This window comes from Epinephelus lanceolatus, chromosome 6 (genome assembly GCF_041903045.1).
Source record: "Epinephelus lanceolatus isolate andai-2023 chromosome 6, ASM4190304v1, whole genome shotgun sequence".
Lineage (NCBI taxonomy): Eukaryota > Metazoa > Chordata > Actinopteri > Perciformes > Serranidae > Epinephelus > Epinephelus lanceolatus.
In genome coordinates this window covers 48,390,382-48,415,261 of record NC_135739.1, presented here as the reverse complement: position 1 = coordinate 48,415,261, position 24,880 = coordinate 48,390,382, and the positions used below count along the sequence as shown (strand labels likewise).

The 24,880-nt window shown below is 44.7% G+C and overlaps 1 protein-coding gene across 15 annotated transcripts in view; it reads right to left on the bottom strand.

Moving 5' to 3' along the window:
- The window catches only part of ptprfa (protein tyrosine phosphatase receptor type Fa), an 888,655-nt gene that overhangs the window by 38,321 nt on the left and 825,454 nt on the right, over positions 1–24,880 (bottom strand). For all 15 annotated transcript variants that reach the window (XR_013491747.1, XM_078169090.1, XM_078169094.1 and 12 more), the window contains one exon: positions 24,137–24,315. Coding sequence is in view for 14 of the 15 variants with exons in the window: in XM_078169090.1 (XP_078025216.1) it covers positions 24,137–24,315 (179 nt within the window). In the remaining variant the exon portion in view is untranslated. The remainder of the gene's footprint in view (positions 1–24,136; positions 24,316–24,880) is intronic.

The window sequence follows — 24,880 nt, the reverse complement described above, 5'->3', positions numbered from 1 at the left end:
GCCCCCAGTGCGAAGTTTAGTCATCAGAGACTCATTCATCATAAACTATACAGAGTCTACAGTATATTAACACTGGACTGTTTTAATAATTTAAGTATTTAGCAATACAGAGACTTGTGGTCAGTGGGATGTGAGGATTCTTAAAATAACATCTGTAGCCTACAGATGTGAAGCCATGACTGTATCGGACTGATCTTTAATGAAAGCTGTTGTCTTGTATTTTTTTTCCTGAAAATATTAACCAACAGTTTATTTAGCCTGTGTAGTTGAGGGGACAGGTCAAACTGATATGATGCTGATTTACAGGAGAATTCATATCAAATGGAGGTTAAACCATGAACATAAACTACTACTAAAAACAAACTGACATATGGGTCCGATCACTTTTTTAATGAACTGACATCATTCCAGACAGGATGTGAGTGTGTCTGGGACTTCCTGTATGGACTGAAGGCTACTGGAAACTGTCGGGAAACTGTCCAACTTCACCGCAGCTTTTTGTCACCGCCCCCCGCTGCGGCTGCCTGCTCTCGTCTACTTTGCAGGTGAGGCGCAGTTCATCTCCAACGAGCCTGTTGACACTCGCACGATGCCAGTGTCATTAGCTAAAGAGTGTCACCTGTTGCTATCAAGGAGGTTGAAATAGTTGCTATATGGGGTGGGAGGGGCGGGCCCTACCACTTAAATGCACAGAGCCCACGTGGGCCGGCCACTGCATGCAGCTTCGTCTCATTGGCCGGGGGGGAATGCAAGCGCGGGTGACAACCAATCATGCAGGACATGGTCTCAATTTGCGTGACACGTGAAAAGAGACAGAAATGCTGTGCAGTCCCGCGCAATGCGGGACGTCTGGTCACCCTAGACCACACGGTCAGACAAACACCTCGTCCGACCTGAAGCCAGCTTTGATTCGGCCATCTTGTAGTTCTCTGTTGTCAGCCATTTTGTTTTGTAGGCCAAACAGCTCTTTGATCACCACATCCGCCTTTGCCTTTCTCTCTCTCTCTCTCTCCCGCATGCACACACACACACACACACACACACACACACACGAAGCTTGTATATAGTTAGTTAGAATTTGTGTGTTAGGTTTTGCTTTGCTACTTTATGAATAAATATAATTCTTTGGAAACATACCTGCTGTCTGTTTAATGTTGCACAAGAGTGAACGAATAGTCAAATTCTGTTGCGTCAACAACTCTGAAATCCTTCAGGCGTTACTGTTAATTTTGGTTGTTGTCATTAATTTAATTATTAATCAAACTCCAAATTAATAGTTTAGCCTATTTTATGAGACTAATATCTTTAACTGGCTATCATTTTCCCTTTACAAGAATGGTGCCCCACGAGGTGATTTAATGTTAATTAAGTCACATTTTTCAACATAATTATTAATAATTATTAATTATTTCCGATAGCCAATTTACATCAATGGTGTCCCCTTGGTGAGGCCTAATATTGTTGTTCCCAACATAATTGGTGCCTCCGTGTGACACCCTGAATTTATGTTCCCAACGCATTCTTTGGGCAGGGTAGAGCAGCGCCAATAATATGTGCAGCACAAAAAAAAAAAAAAAAAACACTCTTTGCAGGGCTGTGCGGTCTTATTAGGTTCTTTTTCATCACCAGGGCAGAGATGTTCCCCATCAGGACACTCTTGATGTTGAAGGAGTATAAATTCCTCAGTATTTTGAGGGGATTCTCTTTCCTCAGACATCTCAGGTAAAACAGTCTTAGCCTTGCCTTTCTCACCACTGAGAATGCAGCGCCCAGGTCAGGCTCTCGGTGATGTGGACACCAAGGTACTTGAATCTGACCATCTTCTCCACCAAGGACCCGTTGAGCATAGTTTCTTTTTTTCTGTAATCAGGCCCACCACAGCTGTCATCACCAAACTTGATTATAATGTTGGTGTTGGAGTGGCTACAACGGAGTGGTGTGGGGGATGTGTGGGGGATGTGTGGCTGGGACAGTCGACAGACTGTAGTGGGTCCAGGGTGCTGGTTAGTGGGGAGCAGTAATGGCAGTTCTTGGTAATTCTTAACCAACTGTTCAAAGCACTATATCACTACAGAGGTGAAAGCCACTGGGTGGTTGTCATTCAGGCAGGTTGGTTTTGATGTCTTGGGCATAGGAATGATGGTGGTCTTCTTGAAGCACATGGGTATGACAGACTGAGCCAATGACTGGTTGAATATTGTTGTGAACACTGGCACTTGCTGGTCAGCAATTAATTTGAGGATTAGTCCACTGATACCATCTGGTCCTGCTGCATTCTTGGTGTTCATAATGATGATAGTAATAATGATAATTAAAAAGAAACTTGATATTCCTCTTATTGCACTCTTTGAGATAAAGTGAAAATGGGTAATTCCAAAATGTTGAACTATTCCCGCTAAGTCTAGTTAAAAGGGTTATGTAATAATCTGTAAATACTGATTTGTTTTGTAAAGTAGTTTTTACTCATTAAATTGTAATTAGGGTAAAAAGAAGTCATTACTGTACTTTGCAGTCGTCTGTGCCCTAAAGCCCATGGGTGAAAAAGTCTTATGGACACAGACAGAAGCAGCACTGTGGAAATATTGGAGTTATTAGTTTGTTTCACTCACATGTCACCTATCTTAGACGGGCTATCCATTTACACAAGGGAATACACAGGAGAGAATTAACAGGCCTGTCAGTAAGACCAGTTCGTTTTGACAACCAACATAACTGATAGGAGGCAGTGAAACACTGGACTCCATGTCAGCCTGTATTTTACTGCTGTCAGCTGCCAGACAAAAGCTCCACCTCCACCTCATTAGAGGTGCAGCTGCTGAACACATCCTGTTTTGCAGTAGTTCTACCATCTACAGAACACTTTTTTTTTTTTTTTGCAGAATACCATCCTTTTTCAGTGTGCATCACACACCACAGTGAAATGGTTTCTATCCCTTTACTGCATGGTGCTGCCACACGGCAACAATTCATTTATTTCAATTTAACAAAAAGGCAGAAATATAAAATCCCCATTTTACTTTTTAGTAGTCAGAAGGAGGCCTCTTACTTTGATATGACAAATAATTGATCACATACATGACTAGGAAATCCTGTTTGCACTGATTTTATCCATGAACATGTGACACTAAAGCACTATTCGGACGGGATTAGTTTTACATGTAGACGGTGGGCCAAACGCGTTTTTCGTGTTGTTGATCAATCTCCATCAATAGAGTACACAGTTTTTTGTGTGTGATATTAAACAATTCTACAGAGTCCGGGAAAATTTGTTGGCAGCTCTGGTTTTATCATATATTTTCACAAACTTGTATTTTAATTGTCACTCTGCTCAGGCAACTTGCGGTATAACTCTAGCTGATGAACCAATCAGATTGTAGTTTAGAGAATAACAACCAATGGCAGACTGCCTTAGGACCCGAAAATGTAAACAGGGAAAACTGACAGCTCCGTCTTTTTTGACTTATTATTGTGTCAAAATGAACAATTTAATGTAAATATATGGTATATAATCACCATCATCATTAATATATGTACGTAACATGATTGTATAATCTTAGGGTATACACAAATCCCTTTGCAGGTGATAAAAATGGCCAGTGTTCTGATTTATTTTTCTATGTATGCCCCCTTTAAGTTTCTTTTATATTGCTGATAATAGCGACAGCCTACAGTCTCTGCGTTGTGTTGTGATAATGACGGTGGACTAACAGCTAACAGTTAGTAACATCAATTGACTCCAACAAAGACACACAGACGCTCCGATGTCGATTCAATGATGACTGTTTATTGCTTACAAGCACTTCAGGATACAAGCCCAGTCTCAGTAAAACTATATAAAAGTATAAATAAAAAAAAAAAAGGAAACTTACAATACTAATAAATGATGTCAACATGACGAAGCTTAATAACCGTTAAATAACAAATTACAATCACATTACATAAATTACATTACAACGATCTAACCTTGACCAGGATCAAAGACTTACTATATTACAAATTACAGAAAAGACACTATTGATACAGATGAACCAGTACACATAGATAATCACTCTGAATGTCAATATAGTTATAATTAGTCATAAGTCTCTCTCAGATCAGCTATACATTAATATTTACAGGTTTCCATTTAACAGTCACACACTCACATGGGGGATACAAGCCCGGTCTGACTTGTTCCCCCGGTGATGGGCTTTATAGCTGCATCGTTACCTTGGATACTGTGTAGCCACGTATTAAATTTGAAATATAAGATAACAGCATAAAAATATGAAAATAACATAAATATGTACACCTTACAACTATTAAATAAAGGTGAAATTACTGGCAAAATTATATTCTATATTACAAGATTTTGTTATTAGTGACCATTTAAAGCTCAACTGATGTATTTAATGTAACATATGAATATATGTTACATCTGCTTCTCATATTGTTCTAATACTAAACAAAAGAGTAATTTTAATATATATGTATATATTTATTAATAATAGACCCTAAACTGACTAGTTCATAAGCCTCTAGAGTCTAATGAATGATCTAATAAACTACAATATACAACAAGTGATGAGTCTGAGTTGTTTTCTCCATTTGATTTTTTTTTTTTTTTTTTTAAATGTCATCTCATTTGCATCAACCCAAACACACGTTTACCTTAGCTAGCACATCTGCAGCTAAGGATGCATCCTGGAAAATATGGAGTGCTGTATGCATGTAGCAGGCAGCACAACTCCTAATATCATATAGTTTTCAGCTGAAAGGTGGGCAGCATTTGTAAGAAGTTCTCTGGAGTGGGTCAGTTTTGATACTAAAGAAAGCCAAGTTGCAGCAATAGCTGTAGAAAAATCTGATTTAAAGGAAAATGTCTCTCCAAGTGTGCCGGCTAATGTTGGCTACCACCGAGAATGTTATATGCAATATGCCAACAGAAGAAACGTTGAGAGAGCTCGCAAGAGTAAAGAGAGGGCAATACAGCAGATTGGTTTGTACAACAATGTGGTTTTGACTTTGGACAGTATATCATAAATATTCATACAGTGGTGAAGTATTCACATCCTTTTGTTATTCATATATCATACAGCGGTGAAGTATTGAGATCCTTTTGTTCAATAAAAGTACTAATACTATAGTCATCACATAGTGTGATAGTTAGATAGTTTGCGTCTGATTTCCTGTCAACTCTATGGTCTCTCGAACCAGCAGGCGAGAATCAAGATGTCACACATGTGTCCAGACGATGTGTAACAGCCTTTCAGTCATTCAGTCAGTGGCGAAGATGAAGACGGCCCGTCGATGTCGTCCATGACAGCGGGGCCCGAGCAGTGCAGTCAGGATACTCTGAGCGTTAGCTGGGTTACTCACAGCATAATCCGTTTATTCCTCAGGTTCTCCTCATCGGAAACTATGAACTGCAGCTTCATTAGTAAGCTGAGTTAGCTGTACTGCAGCTTAAAGTCCATTCACTTTGCTAGTGATGAATGCTAACAACACATCGGTGGCTAATGAACTAATACACAACGTGAATAACTGTTCAAAACACTTCAACTAACGTTAGAAATGTCTTCAGTTTCTCACGGAAGATATGCAGAAAATGTCCAGGTGAATACTGTCGGTTAGATAGCATAAAGACCATGAATCCACAGGCTACATACTTTTTACGGTTAACTCCGGTTAACTCTGGTCAACTCCTCTGAGCCTTGTTTACTTCCTATTTGGGCGGATATCATTGGCACACTTCAAGTCAGGTGACGCTGGAACTTGTTGTTGATTGGTTTGCGGTATAGTACGCCATAGCGTTTGACTGATTAGTTTATCAAACGTAAGTTTAGTTTTCATAAAAATATGATCGAATTGAGACTGCCAACAAACAGAAACGTGTTCAGAAAAAATATATTAAGTTAATGTTAAAAAAGCAGCTACTCTATCGCTGAGGATCGATCATTTCAAAAACAAAAGCAGATAGCGACCTTGGGCCCACCGCCTAATGGGCACGTGGGTTAATGTGACTTTACCACAGGATGTCGGTAATATTAATGGCCAATTCGCACGGGATAAGAAATATCAGTAGAACTACCACAAGTGGGAGGGGTAAATCCATTCACGCACCGCCGTCCCCTCCTGTCGTCATGTGCTTATGACGTTGCTTCCTGTGCGTACCACACTCGAACACACTTGAATCGTGTTCGTCATAGGCCCACAGTACCTGAGATTTCACATGGACTTGTCCGACTGTGAAGTGCAAAACTGAGTGCTTCTTCCAGAGCCTCCATGCTTGAAAATCTGCGAAAAACCGCTTGTAAACAGGATATGACGAAATATCTACACACATTAGGGCTGTCAAAAGCACCATGAAATTGAATTTGAATATTTTTGAATTCATTTAGTAGAGTTTGAATAATATTCTAATTTATTATTATTTTTTTTGTTTTTATTTTTTATTTTTTTTACAAAAAAACCCACAAAAAATAAGATGCTTATTCCTGACGCAATATGAACGTGACACTTGGATGAAAACACCCGTTCTGACCTCACTGAAATGCCAGGTATGACCAACTTCTGCCTTGTCATCTGAGCAATGTTTGGATACTTCAGTGCATAGTTTTCCACCACAAGAATGGATCCTGGTCGGCTCGTAGTGGTGTCTCATTCTGGTAACGTTTCATCTCTTCTTCAAAAAGGGTAGGCAGGGAGGCAGCAGGTGCAACACTCTCCCTGTATGTCTCCCTGAACAGGTCACACATCGCGGACAGCGCAGTGGGTGGTGTTGGCGCAGCGGACTCCTCCGTCGGCGCCTCTCCCTCCGTCGCTGCGTCCCTCTCTGGCCCGGCTTGTGCGCGAGCCATCTCCGCCCGAACGGGATTCGCCGTGATATACAACATTATTGATAGTATTGATTAATTATTAATGATATTTGAATTATCAAATTTAGGTTTGAACTTATAACAAATATATATATTTGAATATATTTCAAACTTAATTTTTTTTTTTTTTGACAGCCCTAACACACATATTTATTGCAGGTCTATTCGCACGGGATTAGTATTACCTGAGATAATTTTCCGGGACCCTTTTACAGAAGGTAAAAGTCGCAGTAATCTTTACTGACATCGTGCGGTAATGATTACTGACATGGCACATTCGGACGGGACTAAAATCTCTGGTAATTATTACTTTATCCCACGTACCTATGTAAAATTAATCCCGTCTGAATAGGGCTTAAGAAGGTCATGATTAGGGATGCACAATACTATTGGCACATCATTGGTATCGCCCAGTATGAGCTCAGCCATCATGCTTTTTCTTATTTTGCACAATGAATGAACATTACATACATGAAAAAAAGCATGCCATTTCATGTCCCCATCTGTTGGTGGGCCATTATGATAAGAGTATGCATGCATAATATGATGCTAATTCCAGGGTTGCTGTGGCTCAGGAGGTAGAGCGGATCATCCACCAATCAGAAGATCAGTGGCTCGATCCCCGACTCCAGTCTGCATGTCAAAGCATCCTTGAGCAAGATACCGAAGTCCAAATTGAATGAACCAGTGTATGAATGTGTGTGTGACAGGGTGACTCGTGGACTTCCGGTTATGGCGCCTAGACGAGCAGTAGCATAATCTGAAAGCTCCCAGAAAGGTCTGACTTTTTCCCCATTTTAGAGGATTCATCACGGCTATTTCATTACAAATCATATGGGGAAATATAATCTAAGGAAGACTAAGACCACAAAAAAAACAAAATAGCAAAAAAAGAAGAGGAAATGGCGACAGGAGGCATTAACAAAGTTGTCGGCACAGGTGAAGCTAATGAGCACACGGCCATGGACGACCTGCACGCTAGCATCAGCGCTATCCACGCCGAAATAAAGGCAGGACATACGGACATGAAGAGGGAACTACACGTTTTTCACGAGACAATCAAACAAGACATGAAGAAAGAGCTCGGGAACTTTAAAGAAGAAGTCAACCAGAAACTGAATGAGATTGGGGCAGAACTGAAAAACACGGAAACCAGAATGGATGAAGCAGAGAAACGTGTGGCCGAAGTTGAAGAGTGGCACGCCATTGCAAAAGACGTGATTCTCCAAACTTTGAAGGAACAAGAATGCATCCAGTTTAAGTTAACAGACTTAGAAGCACGTTCTCGCAGGAACAATCTCCGCATCTTTGAGATCCCCGAGGGGGAGGAGGGGGACAATCAGAGTTTCTGGAGAAGTTCATCAAGCCTGAGTTATCGCTCCCAGACATTGATCTTAAAATACAATGCTGTCACAGATCACTCAGACCCAAACCACCACAACAAGCTGCCCCGAGATCCATGATTGTCTGCTTCCTCGTCTACAGAACCAAGGAACTGGTGCTGAACACTGCATAGAGAAAAAAAGAAGTAATTCTCAGTGGAAAGAGAGTTTATTTCGACCACGATTACCCCGTTGAAATCATGAAGAACAGAAAGGAATATGCTCCGCTAAGGAAGGTGTTAAAAGAAAAGGGAATTAGCTTTCAGTGTCTTTTATGAAGAAGGACCCGCAACATACAGTGAAGCAAAAGAAGCGACGAAGGACGTGCAGAGGAGGGGGATATTAACAGCTGATGAAGAAAATAATGAGGGCATAACTCTGGTCGGCACACTGCGGCCGGGCGGAGAGTTGACACCCCGCAAGAGATTGGAAGAGAAAACCTAGGAGATTCGCAGGCCCGCAAGACATCGGAACCTAATGGCGGACACTGACCAAGCCTGAGAGAAGCTCCAGAGATTTCAACATACTCTTGAACGTGAGGAAAACACAGCCTGAGATGCACCTGTGAGTAGAGAGAGACAACTAGAGACAATTATAACGAGGATCAGTATGTTGACAAGAACTCGTCAGTCCTTACAATTAGACATACAGGTGTGTCAAAAGACCCTTCATGATAGACAAAAGCAAGCACAAAAGCAAGGACATGTGTACCCGGCCCGGAGGGTTACCGGGGCCCCGCCCGGGAGCCAGGACTGTGGTTGGGGCCCATGGGGTCCGGCCGGGCCCAGCCCGAACCGGCTACATGGGCTCATCCCCCTGCAGGCCCACCACCCGCAGAGGGATCCAGAAGGGATCGGTGCAGTGTGGATTGGGCAACAGACCAAGGTGGGGGCCTTGGTGGTCTGATCCTCAGCTACAGAAGTTGGCTCTTGGGACATGGAATGTCACCTCTCTGGCGAAGAAGGAGCCGGAGCTTGTGGAAGAGGTTGAGCGCTACCGGCTAGATGCAGTCAGCCTCACCTCGACACATAGTTCCGGCTCTGGAACCCAAGTCCTTGAGAGGGGTTGGACTCTCTCCTTTGCTGGAGTTGCTCCGGGTGAGAGGCGGAGGGCTGGGGTGGGCATTCTGATAGCCCCCAGACTCTCTGCCTGTACGTTGGGGTTCACCCCGGTAGACGAAAGGGTTGCTTCTCTGTGCCTTCGGGTCGGGGAACAGATCCTGACTGTTGTCTGCGCTTATGCGCCGAACAACAGTTCAGAGTACCCGCCCTTTTTGGAGTCCCTGGGACGGGTGCTGGACAGTGCCCCAACCGGGAACTTCATTGTTCTACTGGGGGACTTCAACGCTCACGTGGGCAATGACAGCAGGACCTGGAGGGGCAAGACTGGGAGGAATGGCCTGTCCGATCTGAACCTGAATGGTGTTCAGTTATTGGACTTCTGTGTGGGTCGCAGTTTGACCATAATTAGCACCATGTTCAAACATAAGGATGTCCATCGGTGCACGTGGCACCAGGACAGCCAAGGTCGCAGATCAATGATTGACTTTGTAGTTGCATCATCTGGCCTGTGGCCATATGTTCTGGACACTCGGGTGAAGAGAGGAGCAGAGCTGTCAACTGATCACCACCTGGTGGTGAGTTGGATCAGATGGCAGGGGAGGACGCCGCGCAGACCTGGTAGGCCCAAACGAACAGTGAGGGTCTGCTGGGAATGCCTGGTGGAAGAACCTGTCCAGATGACCTTCAACTCCCACCTCCAGGAGAGATTCGACCGTGTCCCGAGGGCAGAGGGGGACATTGAGTCCGAATGGGCCTTGTTCCGCTCTGCCATTGTTGAGGTGGTGGTTGCAAGCTGTGGCCCCAAGGCCGTTGGGGCCAGTCGCGGCGGTAATCCCCGAACCTGCTGGTGGACACCAGAGGTGAGGGGAGCCATCAGGCTGAAGAAGAAGGCCTACAGGGCATGGTTGGTCTGTGGGTCTCCGGAAAGAGCTGACGGGTACCAGCGCACCAAGCGGAGTGCAGCAGCGGCAGTCGCGGAGGCAAAAACTCGGGCGTGGGAGAAGTTCGGTGAGGCCATGGAGGAAGACTATCGATCGGCTCTAAAGAGGTTCTGGCAAACCATCTGGCGCCTCAGGGGGCGAAGGCAGCAACTTGCTCACACTGTTTACAGCGGGGGCGGGGAGCTGCTGACGTCAACTGGGGACATTGTCAGGCGGTGGAAGGAATACTTTGAGGAGCTCCTCAATCCCACCAACACGTATTCCAGTGAGGAAACAGAGCCGGGGGTCTCGGGGCGGGGCGTCCAATTTCTGGGGCAGAAGTCGCTGAGGTAGTGAAGCAACTCCGAGGCGGTGGAGCCCCGGGGGTGAATGAGATTCGCCCTGGATATCTCAAGGCTCCGGATGTTGTAGGGCTGTCCTGGCTGACACACCTCTGCTACATTGCGTGGACATCGGGGGCAGTACCTCTGGAGTGGCAGACCAGGGTGGTGGTCCCCATTTTCAAGAAAGGGGACCAGAGGGTGTGTTCCAACTACAGGGGGATCACACTCCTCAGCCTACCCAGTAAGGTCTACTCCAGGGTGCTGGAGAAGAGGGTCTGGTCGATAGTTGAACCTCAGATTGAGGAGGGGCAATGTGGTTTTCGTCCTGGACGCGGAAACGTGGACCAACTCTTTACCCTCGCCAAGGTGCTGGAGGGGGCATGGGAGTTCGCCCAACCAGTCCACATGTGTTTTGTGGATTTGGAGAAGGCTTATGACCTTGTCCCCAGGGGCATCCTGTGGGGGGTGCTCCAGTAGTATGGGGTTGGTGGCCCTCTGCTAAGGGCCATCCAGTCCCTGTGCCGAAGGAGCACGAGTCTGATTCGCGTGGCCGGCAGTAAGTCGGACCTTTCCCAGTGAGGGTTGGACTCCCCCAGGGCTGCCCTTTGTCACCGGTTCTGTTCATAACTTTTATGGACAGAATTTCTAGGCGCAGCCAAGTGGTGGAGGGTGTAAGGTTCGGTGACGGGAGGATCTCGTCCCTGCTTTTTTGCGGATGACGTGGTCCTCCTAGCTCCATCGAACAGTGACCTCCAGCTCTTGCTGGGATGGTTCGCAGCCGTGTGTGAAGCGGCTGGGATGAGAATCAGCACCTCCAAGTCTGAGGCCATGGTCCTCAGCCGGAAAAGGGTGGATTGCCCACTCCAGGTTGGGGGAGAGGAGTTTAAGTATCTCAGTAAGTAAGGGAGCTTAGCCAAAAAGCGAAGCTCTAAATTTACTGGTCAATTTACGTTCCAACCCTCACCTATGGTCACGAGCTCTGGGTAGTGACCAAAAGAACAAGATCGCGAGTACAAGTAGCTGAAATGAGTTTCCTCCGCCTTAGGGAAAGGGTGAGGAGCTCGGACATCCGGGAGGGACTCAGAGTAAGGCTGCTGCTCCTCCACATCGAGAGGAGCCAGTTGAGGTAGTTCGGGCATCTGGTAAGGATGCCTTCCGGATGCCTCCCTTGGGAGGTGTTTCGGAGGTGTTTCGGGCATGTTGAGGAGACCTCGGGGCCGCCCCAGGACACGCTGGAGGGATTACATCTCCCGGCTGGCCTGGGAACGCCTCGGGGTTCCCGCGGAAGAGCTGACGGAAGTGGCTGGGGAGAGGACTGTCTGGGCTTCTTTGCTGAGGCTGCTGCCCCCTTGACACGGACCCGGATAAGCGGAGGACGACGAGTACGAGTACGAGTGTGTAAGAGACTTTAAAAAGACGTTCAATGACTGAATATTGTATGAATAATATCCTTGTTTTTCCATCTGTGTTTGTATTATGGTTATAGAATTAAGTGTTCTTAGCTTTAAGTAGCCTATTATTAAAATATTTCCAGGACCACATAATCTGGGTGATGGACATTGCACTTACAGCCACTCACTATGTGTTCTGACAACACTCATATGAAGATGTCAGTGCGCATTTGGAGGGGCCCTTCACTAGGAGGCTTCCCCTCCCCGTTCCCAAGTTATGTTTATACTTCACTATTGGAGGTCTCTTTTGTTTGAATATTTTATTGTGCTGCACAGACGTTTTCTATTTACATTTTCAGGTCAGTAGAGGAGCATAATCTATATATTAGGCTTAAGGGATAGGATGTTAAATCAGGAGTAAAACACAATTACTTTAAATGTTAATGGACTGTTAAACTCCATCAAAAGGAATAAATTAATAACTAAAATGAAAAGAGAAAAGCAACAAATAATTTTTTGGCAGGAAACGCATCTTTGTGTTAAGGAACATGAGAAACTAAAACTGTTTGGATTTAAGAATACTTATTATTCATCCTATAAACACGGACAAGCGAGAGGGGTTGCAATGTTAATCTCAAATAAAGTAATATTCCAACTCACAAAACAGATAACAGATACAGAGAGACGATTTGTTTTAGTACAAGGATACATAGATCATAAGCCAGTGACACTATTGAACGTATATAGACCCCCAGGTAATGATAAAATCTTTATTAAGAGAATATTTAACATAATTGCTGAAGAGACCTCTGGGGTTCTTATCTGTGCTGAGGACTGGAATATAAAGAGAGAAAGAGACAAAGAGAATAAACTCAGAGACAATTACTGTCAAAAAACTTCTTCTTGAAGCAGGTATGACGGATATTTGGAGGGAAATTCATCCTACAAAAAGACAGTTCACATTTTTCTCCCACTCTCATAGTGTATTCTCAAGAATGGACTATTTTTCATATTTAACTCAGACAGATATAGAGTTATAAAATGTGAAATTGGGGTCAAAGACAATCAATCAATCAATCAATCAATCAATTTTATTTATAAAGCCCAATATCACAAGTCACAATTTGCCTCACAGAGCATACGACATCCCTCTGTCCTTAGGACCCTCGCAGCGGATAAGGAAAATAATGTGGTCTTCCATTAAGAAAAAGGAAAAGCAGAAACAACTAAATGAGTTATTACATAAACTAAAAAGCCTGGAAATCAAACACATGGAACTGAATGACCCACAACTATTAGATCAGATAAATCTGACCAAACAAAATTTAAACAAAATATATGACAGTCTAGAGGAGACGAAAGCTAAATTCCTTAAACAAAGATATTATGATAATGGGCCAAGAGCTAAGAAATTATTAGCTTGGAGGATAAAAAGACAACAAGATGAAAGATCCATCCACAAAATCAAAGACCCACAATCCAGTAAAATGTGTCATAAACTTGAAGAAATACAACGTTCCTTTGAAAATTATTATGAGGACTTGTACACACAACCAGAGGGTGCTGGATCCCCAAACATTATAAACTTTATGAATTCATTGGATCTGCCATCCATTGGAACAGAACAGAACAAAATAATGACAAGTGAAATAACAAAACAGGAATTGGATAAAGCCATTTCGAGACTCAAGACAAATAAAATGCTGGGTGCGGATGGATACCCAGCGGAATGGTATAAAATATTCAGGGAAATATTATCACCAGTATTATTGAAATGTTTCAACTCTATCCTTAAAGGGGAAGAAATGCCAGTATCTTGGAGACAAGCAATAATTTCTATAATCCCAAAGATGGGTAAAGATAAATTTGAGTGCAGCTCCTACAGATCTCTATTCTAAATTTAGACTATAAACTATTTGCCTCAATAATTGCAAAAAGATTAGAAAACATAATTCCAGACATAATAGATGAAGATCAAACAGGATTTCTGAAGAACAGACAGACACAGGATAACATTAGACGGGCTTTACACATATGAGCAAAAATAAAGATAAATCTATTGTTCTAAGCCTTGATGCCAAAAAGGCATTCGATTACCCAGTCCCAGGGAAGCGGGACTTAGCCTCACCCTGCCAGGCCACATCTGAACTGATAAGAGGCCTGATCAGGGCCTGGTCAGTCTCTCAGATGGTTTGCTGCAGCATGTTGGTCTGCATGTGGTGTTACCCATCTTCTCAGGTTGACTGTGAACTTGATGCACTATTTGAGAACGTTATTAACAAAGGTGGGGGACTCGAGTCACGTGACATGACTCAAGTCCAACTCAAGTTGCAAATTTGAGGACTTGAGACTTGCTTTACTAACACTGATGAAAGACATGACTTTGACTTGGAAATCATGACTCAAGACTCAACGTAGACAGATGACTTGAAAAGACTTGGCTTTTTTAATAAGTGCTTGTATTTTTCTCGATATTGAGAAGTTATGTTTTGCTTTTGAAACGTAACTATACATATGCTATGGTGGGGGAGGACCCGCTGGCTGGCATCATGCCCATGCTAAAACAACTCCGTCATCCTGCACAGCTCTGCTTGGAGGAATGGCAGTATGTATAGCAGTATCATGAGCTTCACTATGTGGTTTAATTCAGCTTTATATGTGTGATACATGTGAATAATCGTTTTCAGTAACTCATTTAGCACTGAACATTCTTGGCAACCAGTGTCGCACTGTCAGCTCTGGGCTGTTGTGCACACACAGTCATTACTGTAGAGCATAGATGCATACTAGCTGTATATGCTCAGGCTCTCTTCTAACTTATGTGTACAAGGTTTTGGGACTGCCATTGCGTGTGCACATGCACAATGAGACATTTTTCTCTCATAAGTTATTTTGCCCTCCTGGTCCTGCTCTGCTTGAGTTTTGGGATTTTAACACTGTGTAATTATCTTCCCTGCTCTCTCCCAGCAGCAGTTATGTTATGTGAGTTAAGTGTCTTACACCCTGACTGCTCAGACAGGGCTCAGAGCAGAAGAGGAAGCATTTAAATCCTTTACCCTGATTAAAGTAACTAATACCACGCTGTAAAAAATACTCTCTTACGAGTAAAAGTCCTGCATTCAAAATGTTTCTTAAAGTTCGTGTAAAGCAAATTCTGCAATTTTCTTCTAAACACATTAAATAGGTCATAAAAGTATTCCTCAAAATGTGTAATAAAGCCTTTCAACCATTTACAGTTGAATTGTGGAGCTAGGTTTCACAAACTGTTTCTAGGTTTCTGTGTTCTGGATTTAGTGAGCGGGCCTTAAATCATAGCTGTGTTACGTAACAGAGCTATCTCTGCTACAAACACGCCCCCTGAAGCTGTAGCAGTATAAATAGAGGGAATCGCCTTGTTGTTTACAAATACTTCCGGGTAGAAAACCAACAGAGTTCAGCTATATATATGTATGTATGTATATATATATATATATATATATATATATGTGTGTGTATACAGTACAGGCCAAAAGTTTGGACACACCTTCTCATTCAATGCATTTTCTTTATTTTCATGACTATTTACATTGTAGATTCTCACTGAAGGCATCAAAACTATGAATGAACACGTGGAGTTATGTACTTAACAAAAAAAGGTGAAATAACTGAAAACATGTTTTATATTCTAGTTTCTTCAAAATAGCCACCCTTTGCTCTGATTACTGCTTTGCACACTCATGGCATTCTCTCCATGAGCTTCAAGAGGTAGTCACCTGAAATGGTTTTCCAACAGTCTTGAAGGAGTTCCCAGAGGTGTTTAGCACTTGTTGGCCCCTTTGCCTTCACTCTGCGGTCTAGCTCACCCCAAGCCATCTCGATTGGGTTCAGGTCCGGTGACTGTGGAGGCCAGGTCATCTGCCGCAGCACTCCATCACTCTCCTTCTTGGTCAAATAGCCCTTACACAGCCTGGAGGTGTGTTTGGGGTCATTGTCCTGTTGAAAAATAAATGATCGTCCAACTAAACGCAAACCGGATGGGATGGCATGTCGCTGCAGGATGCTGTGGTAGCCATGCTGGTTCAGTGTGCCTTCAATTTTGAATAAATCCCCAACAGTGTCACCAGCAAAACACCCCCACACCATCATACCTCCTCCTCCATGCTTCACAGTGGGAACCAGGCATGTGGAATCCATCCGTTCACCTTTTCTGCGTCTCACAAAGACACGGCGGTTGGAACCAAAGATCTCAAATTTGGACTCATCAGACCAAAGCACAGATTTCCACTGGTCTAATGTCCATTCCTTGTGTTTCTTGGCCCAAACAAATCTCTTCTGCTTGTTGCCTCTCCTTAGCAGTGGTTTCCTAGCAGCTATTTGACCATGAAGGCCTGATTGGCACAGTCTCCTCTTAACAGTTGTTCTAGAGATGGGTCTGCTGCTAGAACTCTGTGTGGCATTCATCCGGTCTCTGATCTGAGCTGCTGTTAACTTGCGATTTCTGAGGCTGGTGACTCGGATGAACTTATCCTCAGAAGCAGAGGTGACTCTTGGTCTTCCTTTCCTGGGTCGGTCCTCATGTGTGCCAGTTTCGTTGTAGCGCTTGATGGTTTTTGCGACTCCACTTGGGGACACATTTAAAGTTTTTGCAATTTTCCAGACTGACTGACCTTCATTTCTTAAAGTAATGATGGCCACTGGTTTTTCTTTAGTTAGCTGATTGGTTCTTGCCATAATATGAATTTTAACAGTTGTCCAATAGGGCTGTCGGCTGTGTATTAACCTGACTTCTGCACAACACAACTGATGGTCCCAACCCCATTGATAAAGCAAGAAATTCCACTAATTAACCCTGATAAGGCACACCTGTGAAGTGGAAACCATTTCAGGTGACTACCTCTTGAAGCTCATGGAGAGAATGCCAAGAGTGTGCAAAGCAGTAATCAGAGCAAAGGGTGGCTATTTTGAAGAAACTAGAATATAAAACATGTTTTCAGTTATTTCACCTTTTTTTGTTAAGTACATAACTCCACATGTGTTCATTCATAGTTTTGATGCCTTCAGTGAGAATCTACAATGTAAATAGTCATGAAAATAAAGAAAACGCATTGAATGAGAAGGTGTGTCCAAACTTTTGGCCTGTACTGTATATACATATATATATATATATATATATATATATATATATATGTGTGTGTACTGTATATCTCACATTTTTCATGTCACTATATCACCGTTTAGACTAATCTGATGTTTGTAAAGTCTATAAACACAGTGATTGAACAAACATTACTATTTCTGTGTGCACATTTTATAATTAATAACTAGCTAACCGTTAGCTGTTAGCCGTTAGCCATTAGCGGTGTCTGTAACTCAGTAACTCAATAAACGGTCCGTGAAAAAATATTTTTTCCAGCGGATGTCTTAGTTATACCATGATTGAGCTAGCAAAGCAGTTTTGTGTTGCTATGTGTGGTATTTATTCAGTTTTGGGAAATCACGATGTCTCGAGAGCATCAGTGGCTGCAGCTGACAGGGACAGCTAACAGCAGCAGCAAAGCTAACATCAGGACTTCATCTGTTAAAAGCCTCCCGTTGTCGGATACGACATGAAACTACTCCAGTTAGCTCAATCATGTTGTAACTAAGACATCCGCTGGAAAAAATATTTTCAGTCAGTGAAGCTGAACCGACACTCTCCCTCCCTGGATTACATCCTTCCGTTCCGCCGGCTGCATGTCCTTGTACAGTACACGGAGGTGGCTTCCCTCCCGCGAGTGGGCGGGGACTGAATGGCTGCAGCCTGGAGTCATGAGACAAGAGGCTGCAGACATACCCCTCCGGACACGCCCCCAGCGTTTCACAGCAGAGAGAAGTGCTTGTTTATTTTTTTTCCTTTTTTTTTTTCATCTCGTCTCGTCTCGTGTCGTTGTCCTCCGCTTATCCGGGTCCGGGTCGCGGGGGCAGCAGCCTCAGCAAAGAAGCCCAGACAGTCCTCTCCCCAGCCACCTCCGTCAGCTTTTCCGAGGGAACCCCGAGGCGTTCCCAGGCCAGCCGGGCAATGTAATCCCTCCAGCGTGTCCTGGGGTGGCCCCGAGGTCTCCTCCCGGTTGGACATGCCCGAAATACCTCCCAAGGGAGGCGTCCGGGAGGCATCCTTACCAGATGCCCGAATCACCTCAACTGGCTCCTCTCGATGTGGAGGAGCAGCAGCTCTACTCCGACTCCCTCCCGGATGTCCGAGCTCCTCACCCTATCACTAAGACTGAGCCCAGCCACCCTGCGGAGGAAACTCATTTCGGCCGCTTGTACTCGCGATCTCGTTCTTTCAGTCACTACCCAAAGCTTGTGACCATAGGTGAGGGTTGGAATGTAGATCGACCGGTAAATCGAGAGCTTCGCTTTCTGGCTAAGCTCCCTTTTCACCACAACGGACCGGTTAAGCGTCTGCATCACTGCTGACACCGCCCCAATCCGCCTGTCATCCTACCCTCACTCTTGAACAAGATCCCGAGATACTTAAACTCCTCCACCTGAGGCAGGACCTCCCCCCCGACCTGGAGTGGGCAATCCACCCTTTTCCGGCTGAGAACCATGGCCTCAGACTTGGAGGTGCTGATTCTCATCCTAGCCGCTTCACACTTGGCTGCGAACCGTCCCAGCAAGAGCTGGAGGTCACTGTTCGATGGAGCTAGGAGGACCACATCATCTGCAAATAGCAGGGATGAGATCCTCCCGTCACCGAACTTTACACCCTCCACCCCTCGGCTGCGCCTAGAAATTCTGTCCATGAAAGTTATGAACAGAACCGGTGACAAAGGGCAGCCCTGGCGGAGTCCAACCCTCACTGCGAACAGGTCCGACTTACTGCCAGCGACGCGAACCAGACTCGTGCTCCTTCGGCACAGGGACTGGATGGCCCTTAGCAGAGGGCCACCAACCCCATACTACTGGAGCACCCCCCACAGGATGCCCTTGAGGACACGGTCGTAAGCCTTCTCCAAATCCACAAAACACATGTGGACTGGTTGGGCGAACTCCCATGCCCCCTCCAGCACCCTGGCGAGGGTAAAGAGCTGGTCCAGGGTTCCGCATCCGGGACGAAAACCACATTGCCCCTCCTCAATCCGAGGTTCAACTATCGACCAGACCCTCTTCTCCAGCACCCTGGCGTAGACCTTACCGGGTAGGCTGAGGAATGTGATCCCCCTGTAGTTGGAACACACCCTCTGGTCCCCTTTCTTGAAGATGGGGACCACCACCCCGGTCTGCCACTCCAGAGGCACTGCCCCCGATGTCCACGCAATGTTGCAGAGGCGTGTCAGCCAGGACAGCCCTACAACATCCGGAGCCTTGAGATATCCAGGGCGAATCTCGTCCACCCCCGGGGCCCCACCGCCACGTAGTTCCTTCACTACCTCGGCGACTTCTGCCCCAGAAATTGGACGACCCGCCCCCGAGACCCCCGGCTCTGTTTCCTCACTGGAATACGTGTTGGTGGGATTGAGGAGCTCCTCAAAGTATTCCTTCCACCGCCTGACAATGTCCCCAGTTGACGTCAGCAGCTCCCCGCCCCCACTGTAAACAGTGTGAGCAAGTTGTCGCCTCCCCCCCCGAGGCGCCGGACATTTTGCCAGAACCTCTTTGGAGCCGATCAATAGTCTTTCTCCATGGCCTCACCAAACTCCTCCCATGCCCGAGTTTTTGCCTCCGCGACTGCCGCTGTTGTGCTCCACTTGGCCCGCCGGTACCCATCAGCTGCTTCCAGAGACCCACAGACCAACCATGCCCTGTAGGCCTCCTTCTTCAGCCTGACGGCTCCCCTCACCTCTGATGTCCACCAGTGGGTTCGGGGGTTACCGCCGCGACTGGCCCCCGCAGCCTTGCGGAACAAGGCCCATTCGGACTCAATGTCCCCCTCTGCCCTCGGGACGCGGTCGAAGCTCTCCCGGAGGTGGGAGTTGAAGATCATCTTGCCAGGCATTCCCAGCAGACCCTCACTGCTCGTTTGGGCCTGCCAGGTCTGCGCGGCGTCCTCCCCTGCCACCTGATCCAACTCACTCATCAGTTGACAGCTCTGCTCCTCTCTTCACCCGAGTGTCCAGAACATATGGTCGCAGGTCAAATGACACGACTACAAAGTCAATCATTGACCTGCGACCTAGGCTGTCGTGGTGCCACGTGCACCGACGGACATCCTTATGCTCGAACATGGTGTTAGTTATGGCCAAACTGCGACCCGCACAGAAATAACTGCACACCACTCGGGTTCAGATCGGGCAGGCCGTTCCTCCCAATCACACCCCTCCAGGTCCTGCTGTCATTGCCCACGTGAGCGTTGAAGTTCCCCAGCAGAACAATGGAGTCCCCGGTTGGGGCACTGTCCAGCACCCGTCCCAGGGACTCCAAAAAGGGTGGGTATTCTGAACTGCTGTTCAGCGCATAAGCGCAGACAACAGTCAGGACCCGTTCCCCGACCCGAAGGCGCAGGGACGCAACCCTTTCATCCACTTGGGTGAACCCCAATGTACAGACAGAGAGTCTGGGGGCTATCAGAATGCCCACCCCGGCCTTCTGCCTCTCGCCCGGAGCAACTCCAGCCACGGAGAGAGTCCAACCCCTCTCAGGGACTTGGGTTCCAGAGCCGGAACTATGTGTTGAGGTGAAGCCGATTATATCTAGCCGGTAGCGCTCAACCTCTTCCACAAGCTCCGGCTCTTCCTCCGCCAGAGAGGTGACATTCCATGTCCCAAGAGCCAACCTTCGTAGCAGAGGATCGGACCGCCAAGGCCCCCGCCTTGGTCTGCTGCCCGATCCACACTGCACCGAACCCTTCTGGATCCCTCTGCGGGTGGTGGGCCTGCAGGGGGACGAGCCCATGTAGCCGGTTCGGGCTGGGCCTGGCCGGACCCCATGGGCGAAGGCCCGTCCACCAGGTGCTCGCCCACGGGCCCCAGCCCCAGGCCTGGCTCCAGGGCGGCGCCCCGGTAACCCTCCGGGCCAGGTACACCAACTCTTGTTATCTTCCATCATGAAGGGTCTTCTAAACCATTCTTCGTCTGACCCTTCGCCCAGAACCAATCTGCCATGGGAAACCCTACCAGGGGCGAAATGCCCCTGACAACACAGCTCCTAGGGTCATTAGGGCACTCAAACTCCTCCACCACGATAAGGTGATGGTTCTCTTTTTTTTTTTTTTTATTCGTGAAATTACATGACAAAAACAGTGACATGACATGGTGAACACATAAACAGACATGACGGGGGGAACATACATAACTACAGACAATAACATAGAATGAAACAAGAAATGAAAATGTAGTTATTAAGGGTCAAATGTCCATATTCAGTTCTACGGAGAGCATAGTTCATTGTGTCTTTGTTGGGGAGCGGGAGGGAGGCTGTACAATTAGTACAATTAAGTATGACATATCTTGGTATAATAAAGTAATATAGTATGATATAATATGATATAATATAAGAGCACAATACAGTAATATATACACTTATAACAATGTAACAATGCAACCCTGTGAGGGGGGGGCAGGATGAGGCCAGGAGGGCAGGGGCCCCCACCACCGGACCCAGCAGCATGCCTGGAGGGCAGACTGACAGGGGTCCACTCCTCTCTTTCTTTTCATTGTTACTTTTGTTCTTTTCCATATAGTATTTATTTGTGTTTATATATATATATATATATTATCTATTTAGGGCAGTCCCGCTTTTGGGCAACTCCCAGACCCCTTGGGAGGGAATCTGCCCAACATGGAGGGGCTCTGTGGTGTTTGAGAGGAGTAGGCCCGGCCAGCCCCGCCGCCCGTCTGCCCCAACCAGGGGTCCTGCCGCGCCACCGGAGAGCCAGGCATGAGGACACCCCCGCACCTACCAAGCCCACCCAGCCCGGCGAAACCCCCAACACCCCTGTTGTCATTTTATTTACATCTTAATAATTGCATCTTATTTGCATCTTAATAATAATAATAATGATAATGATAATAATAATAATAATAATAATAATAATATAATTCTTCAAATCATGTTCGCATTATGCTCAGTATATTATAACATGATCATATGGCTATCTCCATAATATATATTTGACTTTATCAGTGTGTACACAAAAACAAAATGAAACAAAAAAACGAGGAAGAAACAAATGAATAATAAATAAATAGATGAATAAATAAATACATGTTCATTTGACATATGACAGCTGCTTGTTTTTCCATGATTTTGAGAGCAAATTTTATATACTTAGTGATTTTTTTAATCTTTCAAATTTGGCTCAGTGATTAATGACACATATTTCTGTGATGTGACAAATGTATAACAGACATTTTTTGCTGCTTTACACAGACTTTAAGTAAAAATATATAACTATAATCAGCAAAATGTGATGTAATGAAAATACTTAAAGTATTAAAAGTACATACTGTACTGAGGAAAATGTCCCCTTTGACTGTTACAGTCTGGTGTAATATTGTTAGATGATGATTCTGATACATGCATAAATGACCCAAAACCCAAAACAACACCATTGTTTGTATTGTCCAACCAACAGTCCAAACATCAACATTATAAAAAAAATTACATTTAAATTATTAAATTATCAAAGCCCAAAGCACACTTGTAGCTTGAAACATAGAATGTTTTTGCTTTAAAGGTAACTTTATCGATTATCAAAATAGTGGCCAGTTTATTTTCTGTCAATTCATTAATCAACTGATAGTTCCAGCTGTACTTGTACATTTTCATATGTTTTCTATGCAAAAATCCTAATTTGTAAAATTACACGTAACAAAGCTATTGGATGAAAGTAGTGGAGGAGAAACAGAAAGTGGCATGAGAAGAAAACACTCAGATTTGTAGAGAAGTGCATTGCATTCACTGAATTTAAAAAAAGAGAGTGAAAATCTATATGAAAGGGATACGGTGTATCAGTAACACACTCTCAGACGAGATGACTAAACACATAATTCAAGGTAACATTATGCTGCTGAGTTTATTTTATAACAGGCAATATTCTAATGTAGGTTGAGAATGCAGTCAGACAGGGGAGACAGACATCATGTACTGACGTTTAGTGACAGACCTGTCACTTACCCGCAAATTCTGATTCATACTTCTCTGCTCTAAAAACTATTTTGGTTTTATTTTTTCTTATGTCATTCCAAGCATGTGAAAACCTAGTGTATACAGTACATCAGAGTAAGGAGTGCACAAAAATATGGGAAAAATCCTGTGCTGTATTGATTTAGTAAGGGACAGTGTATGTTATTTTTTATATACAAGACGATCTGATATTAATGTTGTACGGTACAGGTGGCAACCTTTTCGTCTCTGTAGGCAGTGAACTGCAGTGGTGGTTACAGGAACTTCCTTTTTGTTCTGGTTGCATGTTTAACACTATTGTTGAAGCCACAAATTTAGCTTTGTCTGGTTGTTATAACGTGACAGACACGGACAACACAACAGGCACCAAAGCTCAAAGGACCAAAGGACATTTTAGAACATGCTAATTTAACATTAGTAAAATATCTGTTAAAAAGACAAAGCAGTATTTGCCACCAAGATTAGCTACTAAGACTAACCATAGACAGCCAATGCAACCAACTACTTCTGCTATCTCACTGAAAGTTTTACCCATAATCATTTCTACAGTAGTGCCCTGAGGAATAAGGTGGATAGTATTTTATCTTTATGAGTTTGTGAGTATGACTTGACTTGTGACTTGCTCGACTTACAGCAGGGCCTCACCTTGACTTGCTTAATTTTCACCACAGTGACTTGGGACTTGCTTCAGACTTGAAAGTTAAGACTTTAGACTTGCTTGTAACTTGCTCATGTGTGACTTACTATCACCTCTGGTTATGGATATTTGATAGTTATTGGTGTTGATTTGTTTAATAGTGAATGAGTGCTTTGATTAAGATTTATTGAAGTTCCTCTGTTTACTGATCATTATTTTTATTTGCCTGTTAGCCATTAAATTATCTGCCAGTCAACTAAAGTGAAAATCCTACGCAAAGACAATAACCTGTTGAACGACTCTCATCTCTGGTCCTTATGCTTTAACTGGTGTGCCAGTGCAGAGGCTTTTTAAAAGTTTTTTCATTAAAGTAATTTGAAGTAATAAAAACCCATTAAACATTCTTTTCTTTCATGTTCAAGTCATAAATCATGCAATAGCAAGCTCTGGACTCACCTGTATCCATCAATAAAGCTGGCATTGATGTAGTCAGAGCCCTCCACTCCTCTGATTGGCTGCAGGCAGATGCGGGTGGACTCAAAAGGCATGATGTTCACCAGGCGGTTCTTGAATTTGTTACATGGCAGGTTGGCACAAATGAATCTTGAGGTATGTGGTTTAGAGTTGGCCAGTTTCTGTGGACACAGAGAGGACACATATGTCTCTGATTCTGCTCAGACACCCGATCTTCAGACCAGAAGTGACTGCGCTGCAGCTTCACAACCACACCCAATGTCTCCACCATCTAATTCTGGTCTTGATACAACTAGTAAGGGGTGGGCAAAAGAACGCATATACTCAATGTATCGCAGCTTGTTCCAATTGCGATGTATAAGATGACAACATTACGAACATCAAGTCTAACGGTCATGTTGTCTTTTTTTAAGTGATCAGCATGAGACTCGAATGATATTTTGGTCTTCCTATGGCTCTCTCACTCGCACAGACACAGAGACACACACACGCACGCACGCACGCACACACACACACACACACACACACACACACAAAAAGAAAGACTCTCAAACATTTGCATCATACACACTCCTGTGCCCATCCAGATAGCTTTCTCCTGAGGTATAGTGTGAGAAGGCCAGGGTGTGTTTCTCATCTGCAGGGCTTCAGACCGTTACGAGTCATATTTTGTGACCATGAAGCAGCAGTGCAACTTGCAAATATTATTAATAAATGAATTGGAGA